Below are 20671 nucleotides of genomic sequence, written 5' to 3' on the forward strand. Positions count from 1 at the left end.
GAATCTATTACCTAGTCAAAAAGTCAAATGTAAAAGAGAGAGAAAGATGCCAGGAAGTAGTGATGGGTCAAAAAGCTACAGGAAACAAGGGCTTTGTATAAATCCAAGTTTATCTGTCCAACAAGTACTTACTAAGCACCCACTGTATATAGGCACTGCTCTAGGCTCTGAAGTTATAGCAGGGAAAAGGCACAGCAAAGTCCCTACTTTCCTGGACTTTTCAGTTGAGGAAGCCAAGTGATAAACAAAAATTCTTCAGGTGTAAGGAAATGCCAAACCAGCGGGAATGTGAAAAGGAAAAGCCATTTTTAAACAGGCTGGTCAGGGTGAGCAGCTCTAAAAACAATGCATCTGAGGAGGAGAGGCCTGGGTGAGGGGTCAGAATGAGCAGCTATGGGGAAGCCTACCAGGTAGAGGGAGTGTGAGGACTAAGCCCTGAGATGAGCACAGGACAAAGGTGGTGAGAGCGCAAGAGGGAAGGAGGGACAAAGTGGTAAGAAGGCAGCACCTAGACTCGGCTGCACACTGAAGCCCTGGGGCATCCTGACTTAATTAACTAGGATGGGGTGTGACCTAGGCATCAGGACTTTTAAAAAGCCCCCAAAGGATTCTAACATGAAGCAAAATTAGTGAACTACTATGACAGGAGATGCAAACAGAAGTGGGTGCAAACCAGATCAAGCCAGGCCCATGACAGTACTCCAGAGTTTACTATGAATGAGACAGAAAGCCATTGGGGGTCTGGAGCAAAAGGATGACCTCATTGGCTGCTGTGTGGGGAACAGACTGCAAGGGACAAGAGTGGAAGTTCCAGCAAGGAGTCCACCAAGATAATCCAGATACTGATGGTTTCCAATGGCCTGGTTACGGTGGGAGCATTAGAGGAAGAATAGTGGCTGGATTCTGCCCAACAGGACCTGGTTTACAAGGCCTCAGAAAAATGCAGCAGAGAGAAAGGCTGACCGATGGACCACGCAGCTCTATGACACAGAGATGGTTCCAGAACCATCTGGCATCCTACTGGGTTCATAGTCTCCCCCTCCCCCAACTTTCCCTGAGGTAACTTAAGATATGTATTAGTGTTTGAGTCTCTAGATAAGATAAACCAATTCAAATCTCCAAATATATATATATACACATATATATACACATACACGTGTTTTTACATATACATATATATGTATCTACATACGCACATAAACATATATGTGTATATATATATAAAAACACATGAAGTATTCACGATTCATATATGGCTAAAAGAATTAAAGGATGCACAAAACACCACAGATACCATTACTTCCAAGGAATAAGGAAGCAGCAAAGAGGTGTTTTACATCCTATTCTTTTTCTTGGCCCCTCAGTGCAGCATGCAGGATCTCAGTTCCCCAACCAGGGATCAAACCCTGCCTTAGGAGTGTGGAGTCTTAACCACTGGATGGCCAGGGAAGTCCCGACATTCTGTTCTTAACTTACTTAATCCTTCCAATCTTTTGTAACAGGAATGGTTGTGTCTGCTGCTTATACAATTTTTGAAAACTCAGACTTTGGAGACAGCTTCTAAGCCTCAGTTTCTCTGGGTCCAAAGCACATAATAAGTTATCCCCACCCCAAGCATTTAGACTCATCCAGCCAACACCGAGGAAGCCTTCTCTACACCAAGGCTGGCTCAAGGGCTGGCGCAGCAGCCAACAGTACAGGCCCAAAGGAGGCCCGGGGGAGGCCAGCCCATGGCAGGGGATCAAGTACACAGTGTAAAATCAATCTCCAGGCCTACTAGGGCCTCCTGGGGGAAGACACCTATGGACCAGGTCTTACTGACTGAGGGAATTAATCACACAGAGCTGAGATGAGGGATCCACAACACAGACAAGCACACAGTGTCAGTGAAACAGGCCTAAGGCAGAGGATGGGAGCTAGGAGCCTCATGCACTGTGGGACAGGACCTCCAAGTTGTCCTGCAATTTACACTAGGACCATTTTTTATTCTGCTGACATGATGTTTCAAAACTTTGCAAAAGGAATGGTTTCAGGCAGGGCCTACATTCAGCAGCTCCACAAGGCTCCAAGGCCCTCCTATCTTGCATACCAGTTACTGGGCTGCTCCTGCACTTGTCTGAGGATGTAAAACCAAAACAGGGAGCCCCAAGAGCCTAAGCTTGGCCTTGGTCCTGCAAAGTTAGCATTAATAGATCTGTGGGGAGAGAAGATTTGAGGGAATGAAGCCAGAAAGTGAAAGACATTTCAGGAGGAGATTACTGCAAAAATCCAGGTAAGACCTGATAAGAACTCAAAGCTGCCTAGTGATAATGGGCATGGAGTCAGGCAATTTATTTAAGAACCCTTCTTTAGGTGGGGCAGGGTGACTGGGGAGAAGCTCTGGATAATGACAATACCTCCTTCTACGTAATGATTTAACAGGTGGACCAAGAGAAAATTTTATCTCCACTTAAGAAGGTACAATCTGAGGAACTGCAGGTTGGGCCCCAATTCTAAATACACGCTCCATCCACCCACCTCACTCCCCCCAAAACCACACACTTTAATTTACCTTGAGCTTTAAACTGAAGAGTTTCACCTACAGCCTCACCACTGGGGTCCATATATCGGTTAGCTTTTTCCTGCAACACAGCATCGAGAGTCTCCTGTGCAATTCTCCTTGCTGCCATGTTTCTCTGACCTGGAATGAGAAGAGGGGTAAAAAGACACTAACAGTGACAACTAATGCTCACAAAGCCTGATCTATTCCACTTAAGCCTCAGAGTAACCAAGCAGTAATCCATAATCTGGTATGGCACTTCAGAGGAAGGCTGGTTTATTTTAAGGGGAGCTCTGCCCACATGAACCTCACAGGTGTGGGTTGGCTAAGAAGGAGTAAGACAAGGATGTCGATCTTAGACAATCTATTTTGCTTCTCTGAGGCCATTTTCTCAGAATCCCTTAAAAGAAGCGCTATAAAAGCAGCTCTGTCTCCTGGGGCTGCTAAAAGACTGTATGAAGCAACACACATAACAGGAGCATAAACCTTTTCAAATGTTTAGGAAAAACATGATTTTTCCCATTTCTATTTTCCTATTTCACAGACATGGCGAAGAGGCTCTAGGAGCTAACTTGCCCTCTGACAGAGGCGTCTCAGCAAGTGAGGGGAGAAATCCCTGACTAGTGACAAGACCTACTGACAGAGCTTACTCTGTGCCAGCTCCTGTTGTAGGGGAGGGACTCCCTCAAAACTTCCTGCAACAACCCCATAAACAAGTGGGGCCTATTATGAATGAAATTACACAAAAGTGCAAAAGGGAGGTTCAGGCTAAGTGACCCATCCAAGGTCAACCAGCCTGGGCTGGAACCTGGCAAACAGGACACTCCCTGTGGGGACAAAGCCCTGAAGACCGATTTTTAGAAAAAGGCTGAGATGCAATATTGAGAAATCCAGTGGCCGTGTCCTTACCCAGAAAGATATCCCTTCCATCTAGAAACCTCCAACCTCAAAACCCAAGCCTGCCCTTGCCTGACAGTCATTTCTTATAACCATTACCCACTTTCCCTATCCTTCAGGCCTTTCCCCTGGCCCCCTTATTCTCCGCTATAGAAGGGCAGGGTGTCCCGGCCAGCTGGCCCAGAATCAATTCAAGTGATCTAACCTCTCCGTGCCTCCGCTTCCCCATCTACGGAACTGGAAGTTCATGGTAGGGGTTGCTGTGGGGACCGAACCAGTTAAAAAAATGTCTAAAGAGGCGGAGTCGGCACCCCGCCGCCGTTATCACCCCACCAGAGGGGCCGATCCCGGCTCAGGCTGAATGAATGAACGAACGAATGAACCCATTCAGGCGCGGCCCGCCTCCTCCCGGCCTTTGAGGTCGAAGAAAAGGGGGCGTCGGGCCTCGAAGGCCGCAGATCGCCCCCCAGGCCGACCCGGGCGCGATGCGTCCGCCGCGCAGTCCAAGGGCCGAGCCCGCTGCGCCATCGTGGAGACCCGGGGTTCCCGGGATCGGGCCCAAACCCCCTCACCCCCGGGCCCACCCTCCGACAACGCCTGGGCCCGGGCCTCACCCCGAGCCCACCGCGCGCGGAGCCGCCCCCGCCACCGCCTCAGGCTCCTCACCCGCCGCCGCCACCGCGCGAGGCGGGGACATGCAAATAAGCCAACGGTCTCCGCAGCGCCGCGCCGCGCAGGCGCAGGCCGCGGCCGAGCCTCAAGGCACAGGCGCAGGCGGCCACCGCCAAAGCCTCTCGCGCAGGCGCACTGCCCAACCTTCAGGGCGGACACTCTCGAGGCAAAAAATTTCTCTCCCTGGGCCGGCGGCAACGGGAAGCGACCCGAAAAAGGAGACAAAGACGCCGTCGCCGCAAACCTATTGGCTCTCTCAGCTTTACCTGTACTCGCGGTCACTCTTGGTCACCCCGGGAGCGGTTCACAGGGCTGACGGAGGCCGAGGCGCGGCCTCGCCAGAGCGCCTGCGCACGTACGGCGGCCGAAAGGGACCAGGGGCGGTGCAGCCGGAGACCGCCGCGAACCCCACCCTTTCCCCACGTGGCCCCGAAGACCGGGTGAGAAGCGGCGGCCGCCGAGCCCCCTCGCGCGAGGAGCCGGGAGTGGACGCCGCGGGCTCGGATTAGTGACGGGGGCGCGCCCTTCGAGGACTTGGCTTTGGGTAAATGATAGACTTACGGAAGCCGCCCGTGGACAAAATTGCCCACTCTTCTGCCTGTCGTTTTCTTTTCATTTATTCATTCTCTCACACCTATGTATGTACCGAGTGCCTGCTGCATGCCTGGCCGCATCCTAGGTAGTGGGGGTATTTAATAGAACGAGCCCCAGCTCTCATGCAGATTAAATTTCATTGGGGAGGAGGCTAGGGCAGTAAAAGCAAATAAATACAAGGAACATTTCACTCCATGTTGAGATAATGTTAAAATAATAAGAGAGAGTAGGAGAGCGGGGGCTGCTTTATGAAGGATGTCCCTCGGGTAGGCACAGGTGAGAAGGTCTAGGTAAGGCAAGTGTTGGTAAGGAGACTGGATTTTGTTCAGAGAAGGCTGGGAAGCCACTGCAGGGTTTTAAATAAGTAAGTGAAATGCTCTCTGCTTTCCATTCACCCTCTGGCTGCCTCGTGGAGAGGAAGCAGGTAATGCCACCTGAACCAAGGTGAGTGTGGCAGGCGGAGGAGGATGAATCATTCAGGGCCCCTGGTTTGTCAGGGCACCGTTTTCTTGATAAGCAGAACGGTGGCTTAGAGAGGGAAGCGTGCTGTTAGTTGGGAGCCTTGATAACTCCTTTCTCCCTAGCATGCCTTTTAAAAAAAATTTTATTTATTTTAATTGGAGGATAATTACTTTACAATATTGTGATGGTTTTTGCCATACATCAACATGAATCAGCCACAGGTATACATGTGTCCCCCATCCTGAACCCCCCCTCCCTCCCCACCCCATCCCTCTGGGTTGTCCCAGCGCACTGGCTTTGGGTGCCCTGCTTCATGCATCAAACTTGCACTTTTCATCTATTTTGCATATGGTAATATATGTGTTTCAATGCTGTTCTCTCAAATCATCCCACCCTCTCCTCCTGGAGTCCAAAAGTCTGTTCTTTACATCTGTGTCTCCTTTGCTGCCCTGCATGTAGGATCATCATTACCGTCTTTCTAAATTCCACATATATGCGTTAATGTACAGTATTTGTCTTTCTTTTTTTCACTTCACTCTGTATAATAGGCTCCAGATTCATCCACTTCATTAGGACTGACTGAAATGCTTTCCTTTTTAGAGCTGAGTAATATTCTATCGTGTGTATGTACCACAACTTCCTTATCCATTCATCTGCCGATGGACATCTAGGTTGCTTCCAGGTCCTCGTTGTTGTAAATAGTGCTGCAATGAATATCGGGGCCCAGCCTGCCTTGGATGCAGCGTGAAGGCTGGTAATGCTGTTTCTCTCCTTTACTGGCCTGGACTGTTCCCCAGGTGACTCCCAGATGACCATTCCCAGGCACCTCTTTCTCATGAGCTCCAGCCTTGTACTTTCATCACTGCCCCCAGCCCAACACACAGGCTGTGCTGGACCTAGGGGACCTCGAAGGACTCGTAAATGGTGGTTCCAGAGCCAGACACTGACCTCCCTAGCCCAGGGATCTCAGGGCTGGGCAGAGAGAGGTTCCTGAGTTGGGAAGAGCTGAGGGTACACAGGCTCTGTCTGAGTAGCCAGGGAAGGCTCCCATGAGGAGGCAGCCTGGACAAGCTAGTGGAAGCTCCACAAAGGACCTAGGTGGAGGGAAAGTGTTAATGAGACAGAACAGGGTCTTGGCCAGGTTTCTTGCTGCCTCTCTGAGCTTCAGATTCGTCATCCTTAAAGTAGGCACAATGACATTCCCCTTTATGACTTCTGTGACCCAGTGGCCTCTCGTCATTGGCCCACTTGGGTCTGAAGCATGGCCAGGGTGGTGGAAGCAACATGTGGTGGCAGAGCCAGAAGCAGAGTCCCCCCAGTAGCACCCAGCCCCAGAGCTGGTCAGGACCCTTTCCCCCCACCAGAGCAGGCTCCCCACTGAGAAATTCTTGTGTCTTTTTTTTTTTAATTATTTATTTGGCTGCATCGGGTCTTAGCTACAGCACCAAGATCTTCACTCTGTCACTCGGGATCTTTCATTGCAGCACACAGACTGTTGGGTTGGAGAAACTCTCATCTTGAAACAGAAAATCCTTATTCTTTTCCTCCAGCTTTGATTTAGAAATCCTTAGCAACCGCTGAACAGCCTCCCTGCTCTGGGAAATAAAGAGGGGTAGATCTGCAAGGGAGAGAGGCAAGGTGTTTAAGTCCCTAAAATCCCCTGCCCCCTAAGAAACTGGCCGAAGCACCTCTTAAGCAAAAGAGGAAAAGAACAACTAAGTGATGTTTATTGCGCTCTGTGCCAAATCCAGTTCTCAGTGCTTTGTTGAAATGGGTGGGTGGAATTTTCACTACATTCTGTGAGGCAGATTCTTTCTTTGTCCCTGTGTCACACATGGGAATTGACCAACAGCCCCACTGCTCCTGCTTGCCCTGGAGCCTGTCCTCCCCCACCTGACCCTGAGCTTCTGCACAATCACAGGTGGACTAGTCAGTCACATCCCGTGCTGCCTGCACAGAGACAAGCGAGGGCTTGAGTGGCTCGTTCCCCCACGGCCCACACTTGCACATTCCCGTGCCCTTGGCCTAGTGCCATCTTTGCCTTCATCTCCCTAACACAGCTGCTGTGCTTTCTGTGACACATGGTTCTGGAATGGACCCAGGACCAGAAAAAAACAAAACTGTTCTAAAAGACCATATTACAGTAATCAAGAAAGTCCATCGTGTACTGTATGTTAGAAAATAGCATTGTGGTCAGTGTTAAATCTCTTGTGTTAAATTTCAGTTTTGCTGTGAATGTATAAGAGAGTGTCCTTTTTAAAAATTTTTTTAAATACTTGTTTATTTATTTGGGCACCTTGGGTCTTCATTGCAGCACACGAGATCTTCGTTGTGGCTTGTGGGCTCAGTAGTTTTTTTGTTTTTTTTTTAATGCTCATTTATCCCGTCTTTAGCTAGCAGGTGCCCCAGCGGGTTGGCTCCTGAATCCTTTGACGTGACCCCAGTGGTCTCTAAATGCTTCTTTGCTTTCTGGTCTCACCTGATGCTCTTGGCTCCTCTGGCCTGTTTCCTGCCTAAAACTGGAATCAACTGTGTCTCCAAGAGCCCTGGTTTCTTTGGTGGGAAATGGTAGAGACCACAGTTGGTATTCACTGCTGCTGTGGTATTATTTTCTACGGGCATTTTTAGTTCATATTAATAGAAAATTGGTTCTTTATTTGCTTAAGAGAAAATGAGTTCATGTCGTATTTCCAGTTCAAATTTAGGAGTTCTGAGCTTTTACTTCTCTGCTTTTGTTAAAATCTTATTTTCTTTTATGCTGGTTATTCATGATATAAACATCATTACTTATTTACTATATCTGTAATCATTTCCAAATAATATTACTAATGAGGTTTCCAATAACATGATTACTGAAAACTGAAAACTGTTGAAGACTTTCTTTTGCAGTTCTGTCTTTTGAGTTGGGAAGATCTGCTGGAGAAGTGATAGGCTCCCCATTCCAGTATTCTTGGGCTTCCTTTGTGGCTCAGCTGGTAAAGAATCTGCCTGCAATGCGGGAGACCTGGGTTCGATCCCTGGGTTGGGAAGATCCTCTGGAAAAGGGAAAGGCTACCCACTCCAGTATTCTGGCCTGGAGAATTCCGTGGGTTCTTGGGGTTGCAAAGAGTCAGACGTGACTAGCGACTTTCACTTTCATCTTTAGGGTAGATAGATCCCAGTTAGAATATGCAGTCATATCACGGTGCTTTAAAATTGCCTGAAATGATCTCATCCACAGAGACATACCGTTGGGTGCATGGGTTTCATTTTGCTGTTAATTTTTAGGGATTGCTTTTATTTTTATTTTGGCATATTTCTTTTCTTAATCACATAAATCATTTACCTGAGTTCCAAATTCAACCCTCTAAAGCAAGGTACGTTAGGAGAGAATAATCCAGCTTCTAGTCCTGCTCTCACCACCCTTTTCTCTACCTCCTCTTACAGGTAACTATTTCTATTAGCTTCTAATTTACTTATTTATTTTTTATTAGTAGTAATAAATAAATAATAAAAAGTAATTTAAAAGTTTAAAAAGTAATAAGTAATAAATATGATTTAATATTATTCATTTTAATTATTTAACATCATTATTAATTTCATTTATATTGTATTAGTGCCATGGTATGCTATGTTAATGTTATTTCACTATATAATTATATATAAAGTACATAACTGTGTAACAGGATAGTATAACTTTATATTATAATGTTATTATAATATAATCACATAACATACACCATATACTATTATTATCACTCTTTAACTGTTTATGTATTTGGCTGCTCCAGGTCTCAGCTGTGGCGGAATCTTTGGTCTTCATTGGGGCAAGTGGGCTTTTTAGTTGTGGCATGCAAACTCTGAGTTGCAGCGTGTGGGACCCAGTTTCCTGATGAGGGATCAAAACCGGGCCCCTTGCATCGAGAGTGCGGAGTCCTAGCCACTGGACCCCCAGGGGAATTCCACAATATGTATTATTAAGATATTATTTCACCTTTATTTTACTACTGCTGCTTTTCACTGTTAGCGCTTCCCTGGTGGCTCAGCAGTAAAACATCAACCTGCTGATGCAGGAGATGGGGGTTGGACCCCTGGGCCCAGAAGATCCCCTGGAGAAGGAAATGGCAACCCACTCCAGTATTCTTGCCTGGAGAATCCCATGCACAGAGGAGCCTGGCGGGCTACAGAAGGTCAGACACAGCTCAGCAACTAAACAACAATAGCAACTTTTACTATAAGGGCATGCATTATTTTAACATGCCCTATTTAGATAAAACACTAAACTACCTGCCTTCTTCTGTACTTTTAGACGGTCTATGGCTGTTGGGATATCACCCTTTGCTGTGACTCAGGTGGTTAGAATTTTTCCAGGACAGTTACAGGCTCTGGCCTCTTGGTAGGTGCTCTCTAGGTGGTGGCCAGGTTCTCAGCTGCCCTCTGACCCTCAACAAGTCTAACTTCTACCTTTCCAGCTTGAGAGCAGCTATTGGGTGTCCTTGGCCCCACGTGGAGGAGATAAAGATGGCCTCCAAGCGCATCACCCAGGAGACCTTTGACGCAGCTGTTCGCGAGAACATCCAGGAGTTTGAGATGGGGCCGGAGGAGGCGGTGAGAGAAGCCGCGGAGCAGTTTGAATCGCAAGGTAGGGTGATGCAGCTCCACCTCAACGCCGGTCCGGCTCTTTGCCCCAAAGCTGCCTTCAGTCTGCGGCTCTTTCTGTTGTTGTTGCCACACCACTTGGCACATGGGATTCTAATTCCCTGACCAGGAATCAATCCTAGGCTCCCTGCAGCTAAAGCATGGAGTCTTAACCACTGGACCACCAGGGAAGTCCCATCCATGGCTCCTAATATGTAAAAGAGTGGTGTCCTGCCGTGAGCACATCCCTCTTGGCATGACTGCCCTGGGTGCCGTCCTCTCTACACTGTGCCCCAGGCAGGCCGGCCACCCCCTCCCACCCCGCTGGTGCCTACCTTCTACTCGCCTGGACCGCACCCTGACATCTGCAGGGCTGGGTCTTTCCAGGTGGGTCTCATTTTAATGGTCGCTTCCTTGAATAGACTTTTCTTGACCCCCCTCCAAAGAAACAGGGCCACCTGCCACCCTGCCCCACCTGCACCCCAGTGTGAGCTCATGGAGGCAGAAGGGGTATTGGTCACCAGCCTCTGAAAACAGGTAGCATGCCCAAGCCAGACCGTGGAGAATGGTTAAGAGGGAGCTGTTTGCAATCATGTGGGCAGGGTTGGGAGACCGTGCTCCCCACAGCAGGACCTCCCCTCTCCCACGACAGGCCATGGCAAAGCATGGGGGTCACCTGACAGAGGCAGAGGCAGGAACCTGGGAATGAACACCCTATCCTCCCACTCCTCCTGCCTCTGACCTCAGATCCGGCTTCCCATTGGCCAAACCCAGTCAGACGCCAGAGGGCAAGGAAGTCCGGGGATCCAACCTTCCAGGTCAGGAGCTAGCACCCCAGGCATAGCATAGGGACTAAACACTGGACAGGACTGGGAGGGGTACCTAGATCTGTTCTGCACAGTGGGCGCTTCTTCTGGGTCTGCCAGCAAGGGTGGGAATGCGACCAGGGTGCAGACCAGTGGGAGCCCCCAGGGAGGAGAGCACAGGTTGCACTCCCCTCTGAGCCCCCCAGGCAGAGTTGTCGCCCACTGCAGCCCTGGCGTGCATCCTCACTACCCCTCTGCCCCCGCTGGCTGGACAGGGCCAAGGTGCAGAGACCCCACACCCCACACCCCATGTAGGCATGGCTGCTGGGCCCTGCCCAGGCAGGGAGGGTGGGGTGGGGAGCTGGGCAGATCCCAGAAGGCCTCCAGAGTGGGGTGGTCCCAGCTGCAGGGACCCCAGGTGTGACCCCAGCAGGCCCGCGGGGCTGACGCCTGTCTCCTGTTTCCTGACTCCCCCGCCCTCCCACAGGGGTTGATCTGAGCAACATTGTAAAGATGGCCCCAAAAGTCTCTGCGGATGGACCCCAGGATCCCATACATGACATCCTGCAGGTAGGAGAGGGCGGCCCACGTGGGCCTCACGTGCATGATCCTGCGTCACCTCATTGTCGGGAGCACCTTTTTCCGTGTTCCCAGATGGCAGACACAGACTCAGAAGGTCCAAGCCAGCCCAGCAAGCACAGGCAAGCCTGAGTGTGCAGCTAGGGTTTCCTGAGTCAATGTCTGAGGGCCTCCTGGGGGCCCCCGTGCTCTGCCCACCCACCCATGTGTGCATTCTGGGATTAGAGCTGACAGAGTGGTCAGGGAATGGATAGCCCTCTGGGCCTAAGGGGCGGACAGTGTTCCTGTTTGTCCTGGTGTTGGGAGCCGGGGGCGGAGGGCCCCCTGGAGGAACCTCTCTTGGGCCTCCCAAGCTCTGAATTTGCTCAATGAAATGGACAGGAATCCCAGGAAAAGAGAGTGCAATCATAGACTGTCACTTATTGAGCATCGACTGTTTACTGGCACATTACAGCCCCTCCTCGCCCACTTCAGCTGACCTGTGTGCGGTAAGTACGTCATCCCTGGCTTTCTGATGGGTGAACAGAGACCCAGAGCCTGCCCTCACTCTACTGCGACCCAAACAAGGAAAATACAGCTCACAGAGGTTCAATCTTTTCCTTAAGGAAAACTGGTAAGCTGGTGGTAAAGCAGCAGAAAGTTCTGAGAACCATCTGTGAATTCAGTTCTATGCCAGGCACTTGCTTTGTGCCATCTGTTATTAACCCAAAGATACCTGCAAGGGTGGGGTTATCATCCCCATTTAACAGATGGGAAAATTGAGATCCAAAGAGAAAAAGTGACTCACCTAGCTGCAAAAGAAAGTAGTAATAAAAAGAGAAGCTGGAGGAGACAGCCCTGGATGAGAACCTAAGGGAGATTACACAGTATTCGTCCTTTTGTGACTGGTTTATTTCACTTAGCTTGATGTCCTCAAGGTACAAGTGTTGTACTACTTGTCAGAATTTCTTTGCTTTTTATGGCTGAATGATATTCCATTTATGGAAACACCACATTTGTTTATTCACTCGCTGATGGACATTTGGGTTGCTCCTGCCTTTTGGCTGTTGTAAATAATGCTGCTGTGAACATGGGTGTGCCAATGTATTTTTGAGCTTGTTTTCAGTTCTTTGGGGTGTGTATCTGGAATTGCTCGATCTCTTGGTTTAAGTTTTTGAGGAACCACTGAACTTGCTTTCCACAGCAACTGCACCATTTTGTATTCCCACCAACAGTACACAGGGTTCCACTTTTTGCCACATCCTTGCTAACACTTGTTAGTTTCTGTTTCTTTGTTTTAACAGTAGCCACCTTCACGGGTGTGATGGTGTCTCATTCTGGTTTTGATTGCATTTCCCTAGTGATTAGTGGGAGAAGGAAATGGCAACCCACTCCAATATTCTTGCCTGGAGAATCCCAGGGACAGAGGAGCCTGGTGGGCTGCTGTCTGTGGGGTCGCGACTTAGCAGCAGCAGTGATTAGTGATGTTGAGCATCTTTTCATGTGCTTAGTGGCCATTTGTATGTGTATCTTTGAAGAAGTGTTTATTCAAGTCGCACATTCTGGTTTTAACTAATTTCTTAATATTCAGTTTCATCATAACATATGCGTAGTTAAGTCCACAAATTTGAGCTCAGCAAGGGTTGGCTGACAGGCGTTGTTGACTGTCATGGCAGTTGAGGCCAAATCTAAGCCCTCTGGGCTGGTGGTATCTCTAGACCCACTCTCCTTAGGGCTGGATGCAGTAATGTCATAAGCTCCAGATGCGCAGGTTCATCTTGGGCTCAGGCTGAGACGAGCCCCAAAGTCATGGCACTGAGTGGCCACTAGACTTGTCTGTCCCATTCAGATTGTTGTCTCTCATTATAATTTTTCCCCCCAAGGGCTTCGAGTTGAGCATGGGTAAACCAACCACATGTACACTGTGGTTTCATTGGGCAGTTGCTCAGTAAATACTTGTGGAGTGAAGGAGAGAGACCAACGAGGCATATGATACGGGCAGAACTGGTGGAGGTGGCTTTCACCTTCCTTAGAGAGCTGGCCGTTGGTGGGTGTGTCTGTTAGTTACGGCTGCCTAACAAACAGCCCCAAACAATGGCCATTTTATTGTTTCTGGTGATTTTGCTGGGTTGACTAATCTCAACTGGATGGTCCTTCTGGATGGTCTCACTTGGGGACTTCATGCACTGGTGCCCAGGGCTAGAATGTTTCTTGTCTGCACTTCTGTGTGTGTGGCTCCTTGTCAGGGACACTGAGATAGCAAGGCCTCTGTCTCTCTGTCTCTGTGGCCTCTCAAGCCCAGTCAATGCACCTAAAAGCACAGGTGTGGAAGCGGCCCCAGCTGGAACTGGCCCCACAGGACTTCCACCGAGGCCCAGATCCCAGGCAGAGGGATCCCAGCGGGGCCCAGCACTGTCACTGTGACCTTCTTCGGACTGAGCTGACCCTGACATTTCTCCCATGTCCCCTAGGCCCTGGATGACCTGCGGGAATCTGTGGCCCGCTCTCACCCGCAGGAGGCGTCCGCACAGCTTGCCCGCTTTTGCGAGCAGTGCAGGCAGCAGAAGGCCTGCCGCTTTCTGGCAGCCGAGAAGGGGGCCTACTCCATCCTCCTGGAGACCTGGAAGTTGGCCGCAGCGGGTGACCAGGGCCTCCTCCTCCAGGCCCTCAATGCCCTGTCTGCCCTGACTGATGGCCAGCCCGACCTCCTGGACACCCAGGGCCTGCAGCTGCTCGTGGCCACGCTGGCCCACAATGCTGACTCGGCCCACGTGACCTGCTCCGGGATCCGCTGCGTGCGCCACGCCTGCCTGAAGCACGAGGAGAACCGGCAGAGCCTGGTGAAGGCAGGCGTGCTGCCCCTGCTGACGGGCGCCATCGCCCGGCACAGCCACTGTGCCGACGTGGTCCGGGAGGCCTGCTGGGCCCTACGTATCATGACCTTTGACGATGACATCCGTGTGCCCTTCGGCCATGCCCATGACCACGCCAAGATGATCGTGCAGGAGAATGGAGGCTTAAAGGTGCTCATTGAGGCCGCCAAAGGTAGGAGTAGGTGTGGCAAGAGTGAAGAGTCAGGGTTTAGGGCAGCTTCAAGCATGGTTGGCCCCAGGCGCCAGTTCAGTCCCACCTACATAACGGCCCTAGCAGGACCCTGTCCTTACACCTAGTTTTTCCAGGAGAGTTCCAAGCCAGCGATCGTTGGCCTGGACCACATGCTTTGCTCACCAGTAGAACCATTTAGGGAAGCGATTGACTCTGCCCAGCAACACAGACTGAGACTGGGATGGGAGGGCTCCTCAAAGGGAGAAATAAGGGTGCTGTCTCCCAAAGGCGGGGATGTGTTGCTGGCACTCCCCGGGGCTGCTCCAGGTGGGGTTTACACTTTGGTTCATACTTGGCCACTGTTCTCGAGCATGTCCGTGTGCCTGACTCCGAGGTGACCCCGACGAGCCAGCCACAGGAGGTCACAGCACGGACAGTTGGGCACCAAGACTCCCGCCCCCTGGGCACTGCACCCCCTGGAAAAGGCCTGACTGGGGTCTTGCGCACAGAAGGTGCTAGAAGAGTGAGTTTCCCTTTGCAGCCTGCCCTGTGGCTCTGACTCTGTTGCCAGGCCCGTGTGTGCGACTCTGGCTCTATCTGTGGGGGAGTGGGGCCTGCCCCAGTCTCCCCTCTGCATCTCCAGAGAGGGGGGAAAAACAGGGCCTGACTGGCTGCAAAGTTGAGCTGCTTTTCTGAGGGGTGGGTTACATCTTCCTTGTTTATTTACAGGAGTTCGTATCAGTGAGAGTGCTCCAGAGAGACAGAACCAGTAGGGGGCACGTGTGTGTGTTTTGGCATACATGTATACATAAATACACAGGAAGATTTGTTGCAAGAAATCGGCTCATGTGGCTGTAGTGCTTTCAGACTTACGTAGCAGGCTGAGGCTTGGGCAGGAGCCAACACTATAGTCCATTGGCAAGCTGCTTCCTCTTGAGGGAGACCTCAGGTTCTCTCTTAAGGCCCTCGACTAATTGGACAAGGCCCACCCAGGCCATCAAGGGTCATCTGCTATACTTAAAAGTCAGCTGGTCATGATGTCACCACATCTCCAGAGTATCTCCACAGCACACCCAGGTTACAGTTCATGGAGTCCCTGGGGGCTGTGGCCCGGCCAGGGGGCCGTATACACTGACCGTCACTGAGCTCGGTGTCATTATGGCCCTTTGTGCCCACCCCCCACCCCCCCCCCCACCGGCAACTCCCTAACCTCCCTCCCCACCATCATCCTCAGTCAGGCCTCTCCTCCCTGGTGCCTCTGAACTTTGTCTACAGCATCTGTGTTTAATTTTTGCCTGGGTCAACTCTATCCATATGTCCTTCTGCAGTTTCTAGGTGTCCTGTTGCACTTAGAAAGGTCATTCCCAACCCAAGATCATAAAAATAGTCTCGGATGTTTTATTATAGCACTATTATGGTTTTTCTTTTTTTAGTTGAGATCATCAGTTGTTCTGGAATTTATCTGGGGCACAGTGGAGGGGAAGGCACATTCCCGTGTCTTCCCCAACAGCCAGCAGGGGGCACCACAGGCCTGGGCAGTCCCCAGTGGTCCTCCTTCTCCCCTGCCTGATCCCTCCACCCCAACAGGCAGGCAGCCACCCAGCCAGGCAGAGGGCCAGGCTGCCCTGGTGGAGCGGGATTCGGGATTCCCACCAGGAGTGCCGGCTCAGAGCCAGGACTGGTTCTCCACTCCTCACCCTGGGTTCCCTCTCCCCCCTCTGCAGTGTTCCCCGACAATCCCAGCATCCTGAGTGAGCTCTGCAGCACCCTGTCCCGCCTGGCTGTCCGCAACGAGTTCTGCCAGGAGGTCGTCGACCTTGGGGGCCTCAGCGTCCTGGTGGCCCTGCTGACTGACTGCAGTGACCACCAGGTGGGCGTCCACAGTGTCTCAGGGTGTGAAGCCCCTTGCCTGAGTTTCCCTTCCTTATTCTCGGCTGCTGTGTTTTCACTGCTGTGCCCAGGCTTTCTCTGGTTGCCGCAGTGAGCAGGGGTTACTCCAGCTGCAGCTCATGGGCTTCTCCGTGGGGGCTTCTCTGCTGCAGAACACAGGATCGGGGCACACGGCTCGGGAGCTGTGGTCCACGGGTGTAGTTGCTCCTCAGCCTGTGAAATCTTTCCAGGCCAGGGATCAAACCCCTGGCCAGGGGGCACCCCTGCATCGGCAGGTGGATTCTTAACCAGTGGACCACCAGGGAAGTCCCTCGCCTGAATTTCAGTCTGTCATTTTTCTCGATGTCTGGGAAAGGCTCTGGGTCTCCCAGTGAACTTGCCCCTCTGGGCCCTGGTCAGCCAGACAGGCTTGCATCAGAACATGCTGGCCTTGTCTGCAGAGCCCAGAATCAAAGTTTGGTTTTCGCTTGTCACGACCTGTGGGAAGGAACTAAAGCTTAGGGGGAAAACAGACCACCCCCCCCACCGTCCTTTAGCACCTTTGTATTTTCAATCAGGAGAGAAGCAGAGTGGGTGTGGTGGGGGCAGCTGAAGTATGTGATGCTTGAGCGAGGCCACCCGTGCTCTGGGTGCTGACCTGAGCCACACGCCCCTCTGTGTGTTTGGCGGGGGTTGGGGAGGGGTCAAGGGGGTGATCAAAGTCATCCAAATGCCTGTTCTAGACTCAGGTGGTCAGAACCACAGGGCCCACCTCCCCAAGCCTCCCCTGCCTTCTCTATACAGCGAGTGATAGATAGCCTTGCTGTTCCATGCCGCCTGCGTGCCCCAGAGTGGTCCCGTGTGTGTTCAGACAGCAAACATTGAAATAGCCCCACACCCTCCCTCAAGAACCCCCTCCCACCACCCAGCAACCCAGCACCTGATGCCCGGGTGCTGCCAGGGGTAACCTGTGCATTGCTGTCTGTCCAGGAGCTGGTGAAGCAGGTGCTGAGTGCTCTGAGGGCCATCGCAGGCAATGATGATGTGAAGGATGCCATCGTCCGCGCCGGCGGGACCGAGTCCATTGTGGCCGCCATGACCCGGCACCTGGCCAGTCCCCAGGTACCCACCCCAGGGCGGGGGGCACACCAGGCAGGGCCACAAGGCTGGAAAGCCAGATCAGCACCTGTATCCACGTGATGGTCTTTCCCATCTCTGGGAGCCAGGCCAGGCCTCGGAGGCCAGCAAGCCAGAGGCTGCAGGCAGGGTGAGTGAGGGCCAGGGTGGGGCGAGACTGTCACCCCTAAGAGCTTGGTTGACACATCCCGGTATCGCTTCTGTTCCTGCTGGTCGGCAGACACGTAGGCAGACAGTGGTCGGCCGCAATGAGGTCACAGAGGAGCGGGAGGAGCTGGTGGGGGGTCCGTCCGCCTCGTCTCAGCCGCCCCCTGACCCACCCGCAGGTGTGTGAGCAGAGCTGCGCGGCCCTGTGCGTCCTGGCCCTGCGCAAGCCAGCGAATAGCCGCGTCATCGTGGAGGCCGGCGGGGCCCAGGCCGCGCTGCAGGCCATGGAGGCCCACCCTCAGGAGGCTGGCGTCCAAGTAGGCGTGGGCGGCAGGCGGAGAGGATGGGAGGCTGGTGGGCAGGTGGGGTGAGAGGCCAGCCAGCAGGTCCCAGGGGTGGGCAGAGCAGAGGGTGCAGGTCCTCTTTGACCTGCCCCATTACCACCGTGACCCAAGCCTCCAGGGTTTCCTTCCTGCTCAGCCCCCAGTGTCCAGAAACGTGCTGAACTCTGCCCTCTGTTGTCCTCTCTCCTGTTCCGTTGCTCTTCTTGCATTTGATCTTTCCTTTTCCTAACAGTCTCTTTAGAGGGATATGGTGGGGGGGAGGAGTTGGCTGGACCCGCAGATGGGGCTCTGCTGGGATCATGGAAGGTTCCCGGCCCCGCCTTAGGCTGCTGCTTTGGAGGTCAGTCAAGCTGAAGCATAGACAGGGCCATGCACAGCTTTGTCAGAAATGCACCCTCCTCCCGCTCCCACCTTCCCTACCATCCTGACTCAGGGACCTCCTGGTTGGTCTGGAGACGCACCAGGCTCAGGCCCACGGCGGGCCTTGGCTCCCTCCTTTAGGATGCTGTGCCCTCGGCTGGCCCATCACCTTGTCCACTCCTGACCACCCTGACCAGGCAGGCCCTCATTTCACCTGCTTCTCCCCGGCTCTCCCATTTTGGGGTATTTTTCAGCACTCCTGCCTGGCAGAGGCAGAGGGCCCAGATGCTAACTGAATGAGTCAACAGTGTACTTGACTGATGGACCCTGGGCACAGCCCTGCTCTTCCCTCTGTGTCTCTGCCCTCCTCCCCCGGCCGGGCTCTTGCCAGCATCCAAGGACATTGCTCAGAGACTTTGAGTCCCACACCTGAGGAGTCAGCCCCCGCTGCCCAACACTCAGCCACCCTGAGCTTCAGATTCCTCACCTGGGAGCTGGGGGGATCAGCCCAGCCAGAGTGCCAAGAGGCTGAAGTGGAGGCATGGGCCTAGCTTGATGAGTCATAGCATAGGCACCTACCGCATGTTGCCTGCAGTCATGTTGTGTTATGATGACCCCAAGGTCACATTGGACCCCACCCCCGGGCCCCACCTCCTGACTCACAGCCACTGACCTGCTTTCCCTTCCAGAAACAGGCCTGCATGCTGATCCGAAACCTGGTGGCACGCAGCCAAGCCTTCTCACAGCCCATCCTGGACCTGGGGGCCGAGGCCCTCATCTCGCGAGCCCGAGCCACCCACCACGACTGTGAGGACGTGGCCAAGGCCGCCCTGCGGGACCTGGGCTGCCACGTCGAGCTCCGAGAGCTGTGGACTGGCCAGAAGGGCGACCTGGCACCGTGACCGCAGGCCCATGCGCGCTGTGACTCTGGGTGAGTCGTGTGACTCGGGAACCACCTGGGGGCAGGCCAGCACTCCGTGCCCTGCCAGTCTGCCCCCAGCTGCCTCCCCCGTCCAGAAGAGTACCTTTCCAACCGGTACCAGGCAGAGGCCAGGGAGTGGGCAGGGAGTCTTAGTGAGGCACCTGCACGGCAGAAAGTGGCCCTCGGGTCCCAGCCCCTCTGCATGCTCTTCCGCTCGGCCACCGGCTAAGAGCATCGGCTTCGTCCGCCCTGTCACCCACCCCCACCCCACCGCCCTTTGCTGATAGAAGTGCCCCCTCAGTGCTGCTTCCTGCTGGAAGTCTGCCTGAAATCTGGAAACCACACTGACCGATCTCAAAGCAGGGCAAGGACCCCGCTTCTGTGCCTGCAAGTCCATTCTCATCCCTGCTCCTGCTTCTTTCACCTGTAAGTTGGAGCCCAGGTGCCTTGCTGTGCTGAGCAGAGGTCCCTACCAAGGCTCCTTGGTCTCCAGGTGTCCCAGGCCAGCCAGTGGAGCCTGGTAATAAAAGACTGTTGGCTGACCAATGGAGGGGTCTCTTCCATAGCACCACGGGGAGTGGGGGCTGCAGCCAGTGGCCTCAAGGGACAGGGGAGAGGGGTGCGCATTTGGGGAGGTCATGGGTTCACTGAGGAAAGCAAAGGGTTTTGAGAACAGCCTGGGATATATGATTTGCTGTCACTCTCAGAGGGGTGGGTGCTGGGGTCGTCATCAGACTTGGGATCCGCGGGTGCCAGCATCGCTGTGTCTGAGGGTACATTGCCCTGGGGGCTCTGGAGCACTCAGTGTCTGGCCCCCACTCTGCTCTGTGGCATTGGGCGAGTGACACCACCTCTCTGGGCCTTGACTTTCTCCTCCATAAAATGGGGAGAGGGGAGGGGCTAGAGCCCCCTCCAGAGGGCGGTGGCGCAGAGCTGGGCGCATGGGAGATACCCGGTCATCTCTCTTCAGCGGCCGAGTCACCCCAGAAGTGTCCTGCGCTCTCCCCCCTGACTGTGTCGAGGTGCCGGGTGGCCGGCCGGCCGGGGCAGCCAGCTCTCCCTCTCTGAGCACCCATTTCCCCGTCCGTAAGGTGGGCAGCCCTGTTGCTGCCCCCATTGCCCACCCTCTGCAAGTGTCTTGAAGGTGTCGCCCGGCAGCGGTGCCTGGCAGACCCTAGCTCTCCTCCTTATTCACCCTCAGGCCCATGGCGTGGTCACCTGGCTGCTCCTGGCAGCCCCCGTGTTCCAGGCAGGTCAGGGCCGCCCCAGGCCCCCGGTGGCCTCCTGGCGTCAGGCCCGCCAGCTCGAGCCCACAGGGCAGGACCCCTTTCAGCCCTCTGAGTTCCCCCCACCCTGCTTGTCATTCACCACCTCTAGGCTGAAAAAGGTCTGAATTCAGTCCTTGAAGTCAGTGCAAGCCCTTTCCCGGGAGGCTCCTGGTCCAGGTGGAAATTGGCCCGGGGAAGAGTTGTGGGAGGAGCGTCATCTGGGTCCCACCTCCCCTCCAGATGGGGAGGGCCCTGCCAGCTCCGTGGGCTGATGAGAACCTCTGCCCCAGGCCCCCGGGCCTGTCTTCGCTCACTGGGGACTCAGCCAGTGGGTGGGATAATCCATACCCGCTCCAGGCTACCAACCATGAGACCTTGGATCAGTCTTGTGTCCTTGGAGGCCCCGTGAGCCTCCTGTTCCTCCATCTGTCTCA

The 20671-nt window shown here is 53.4% G+C and overlaps 2 protein-coding genes across 18 annotated transcripts in view; one reads left to right on the plus strand and one right to left on the minus strand.

Moving 5' to 3' along the window:
* SUGP2 (SURP and G-patch domain containing 2) overlaps positions 1-4510 on the minus strand; it is a 28979-nt gene extending 24469 nt beyond the window's left edge. For 4 of the 14 annotated variants that reach the window (XM_043467440.1, XM_043467441.1, XM_043467439.1 and 1 more), the window contains exons 1-2: positions 4051-4186; positions 2552-2680 (exon numbers count right to left, since the gene is read on the minus strand). In XM_043467440.1, coding sequence (XP_043323375.1) covers positions 2552-2669 — 118 coding nt within the window. In that variant the 5' untranslated portion in view covers positions 2670-2680; positions 4051-4186. Of the gene's footprint in view, positions 1-2551; positions 2681-3641; positions 4011-4050; positions 4317-4374 lie in introns of those variants that run through there. The other 10 variants (XR_006269165.1, XM_043467432.1, XM_043467430.1 and 7 more) reach the window with 6 other exon arrangements.
* Positions 4511-4513: 3 nt separating this feature from the next.
* Positions 4514-19515, plus strand: ARMC6 (armadillo repeat containing 6). Of its 4 annotated transcripts, XM_043467446.1 has the most exons (9): positions 4712-5146; positions 9616-9785; positions 10434-10599; positions 11075-11157; positions 13617-14190; positions 15915-16060; positions 17050-17181; positions 17523-17660; positions 18737-19515. In XM_043467446.1, the coding sequence occupies exons 4-9, from the start codon at positions 11101-11103 to the stop codon at positions 18947-18949; spliced, it is 1260 nt and encodes a 419-aa protein (XP_043323381.1). In that variant the 5' UTR covers positions 4712-5146; positions 9616-9785; positions 10434-10599; positions 11075-11100; the 3' UTR covers positions 18950-19515. The 4 variants fall into 4 exon arrangements, with proteins under 4 accessions (XP_043323380.1, XP_043323381.1, XP_043323379.1 ...); XM_043467445.1 differs by lacking the exons at positions 4712-5146; positions 10434-10599 and adding an exon at positions 4514-4652; XM_043467444.1 differs by lacking the exon at positions 10434-10599 and having other exon boundaries at positions 4713-5146.
* Positions 19516-20671: the final 1156 nt, after the last annotated feature.

This window comes from Cervus canadensis, chromosome 4, assembly GCF_019320065.1.
Source record: "Cervus canadensis isolate Bull #8, Minnesota chromosome 4, ASM1932006v1, whole genome shotgun sequence".
NCBI classification, from domain to species: Eukaryota; Metazoa; Chordata; class Mammalia; order Artiodactyla; family Cervidae; genus Cervus; species Cervus canadensis.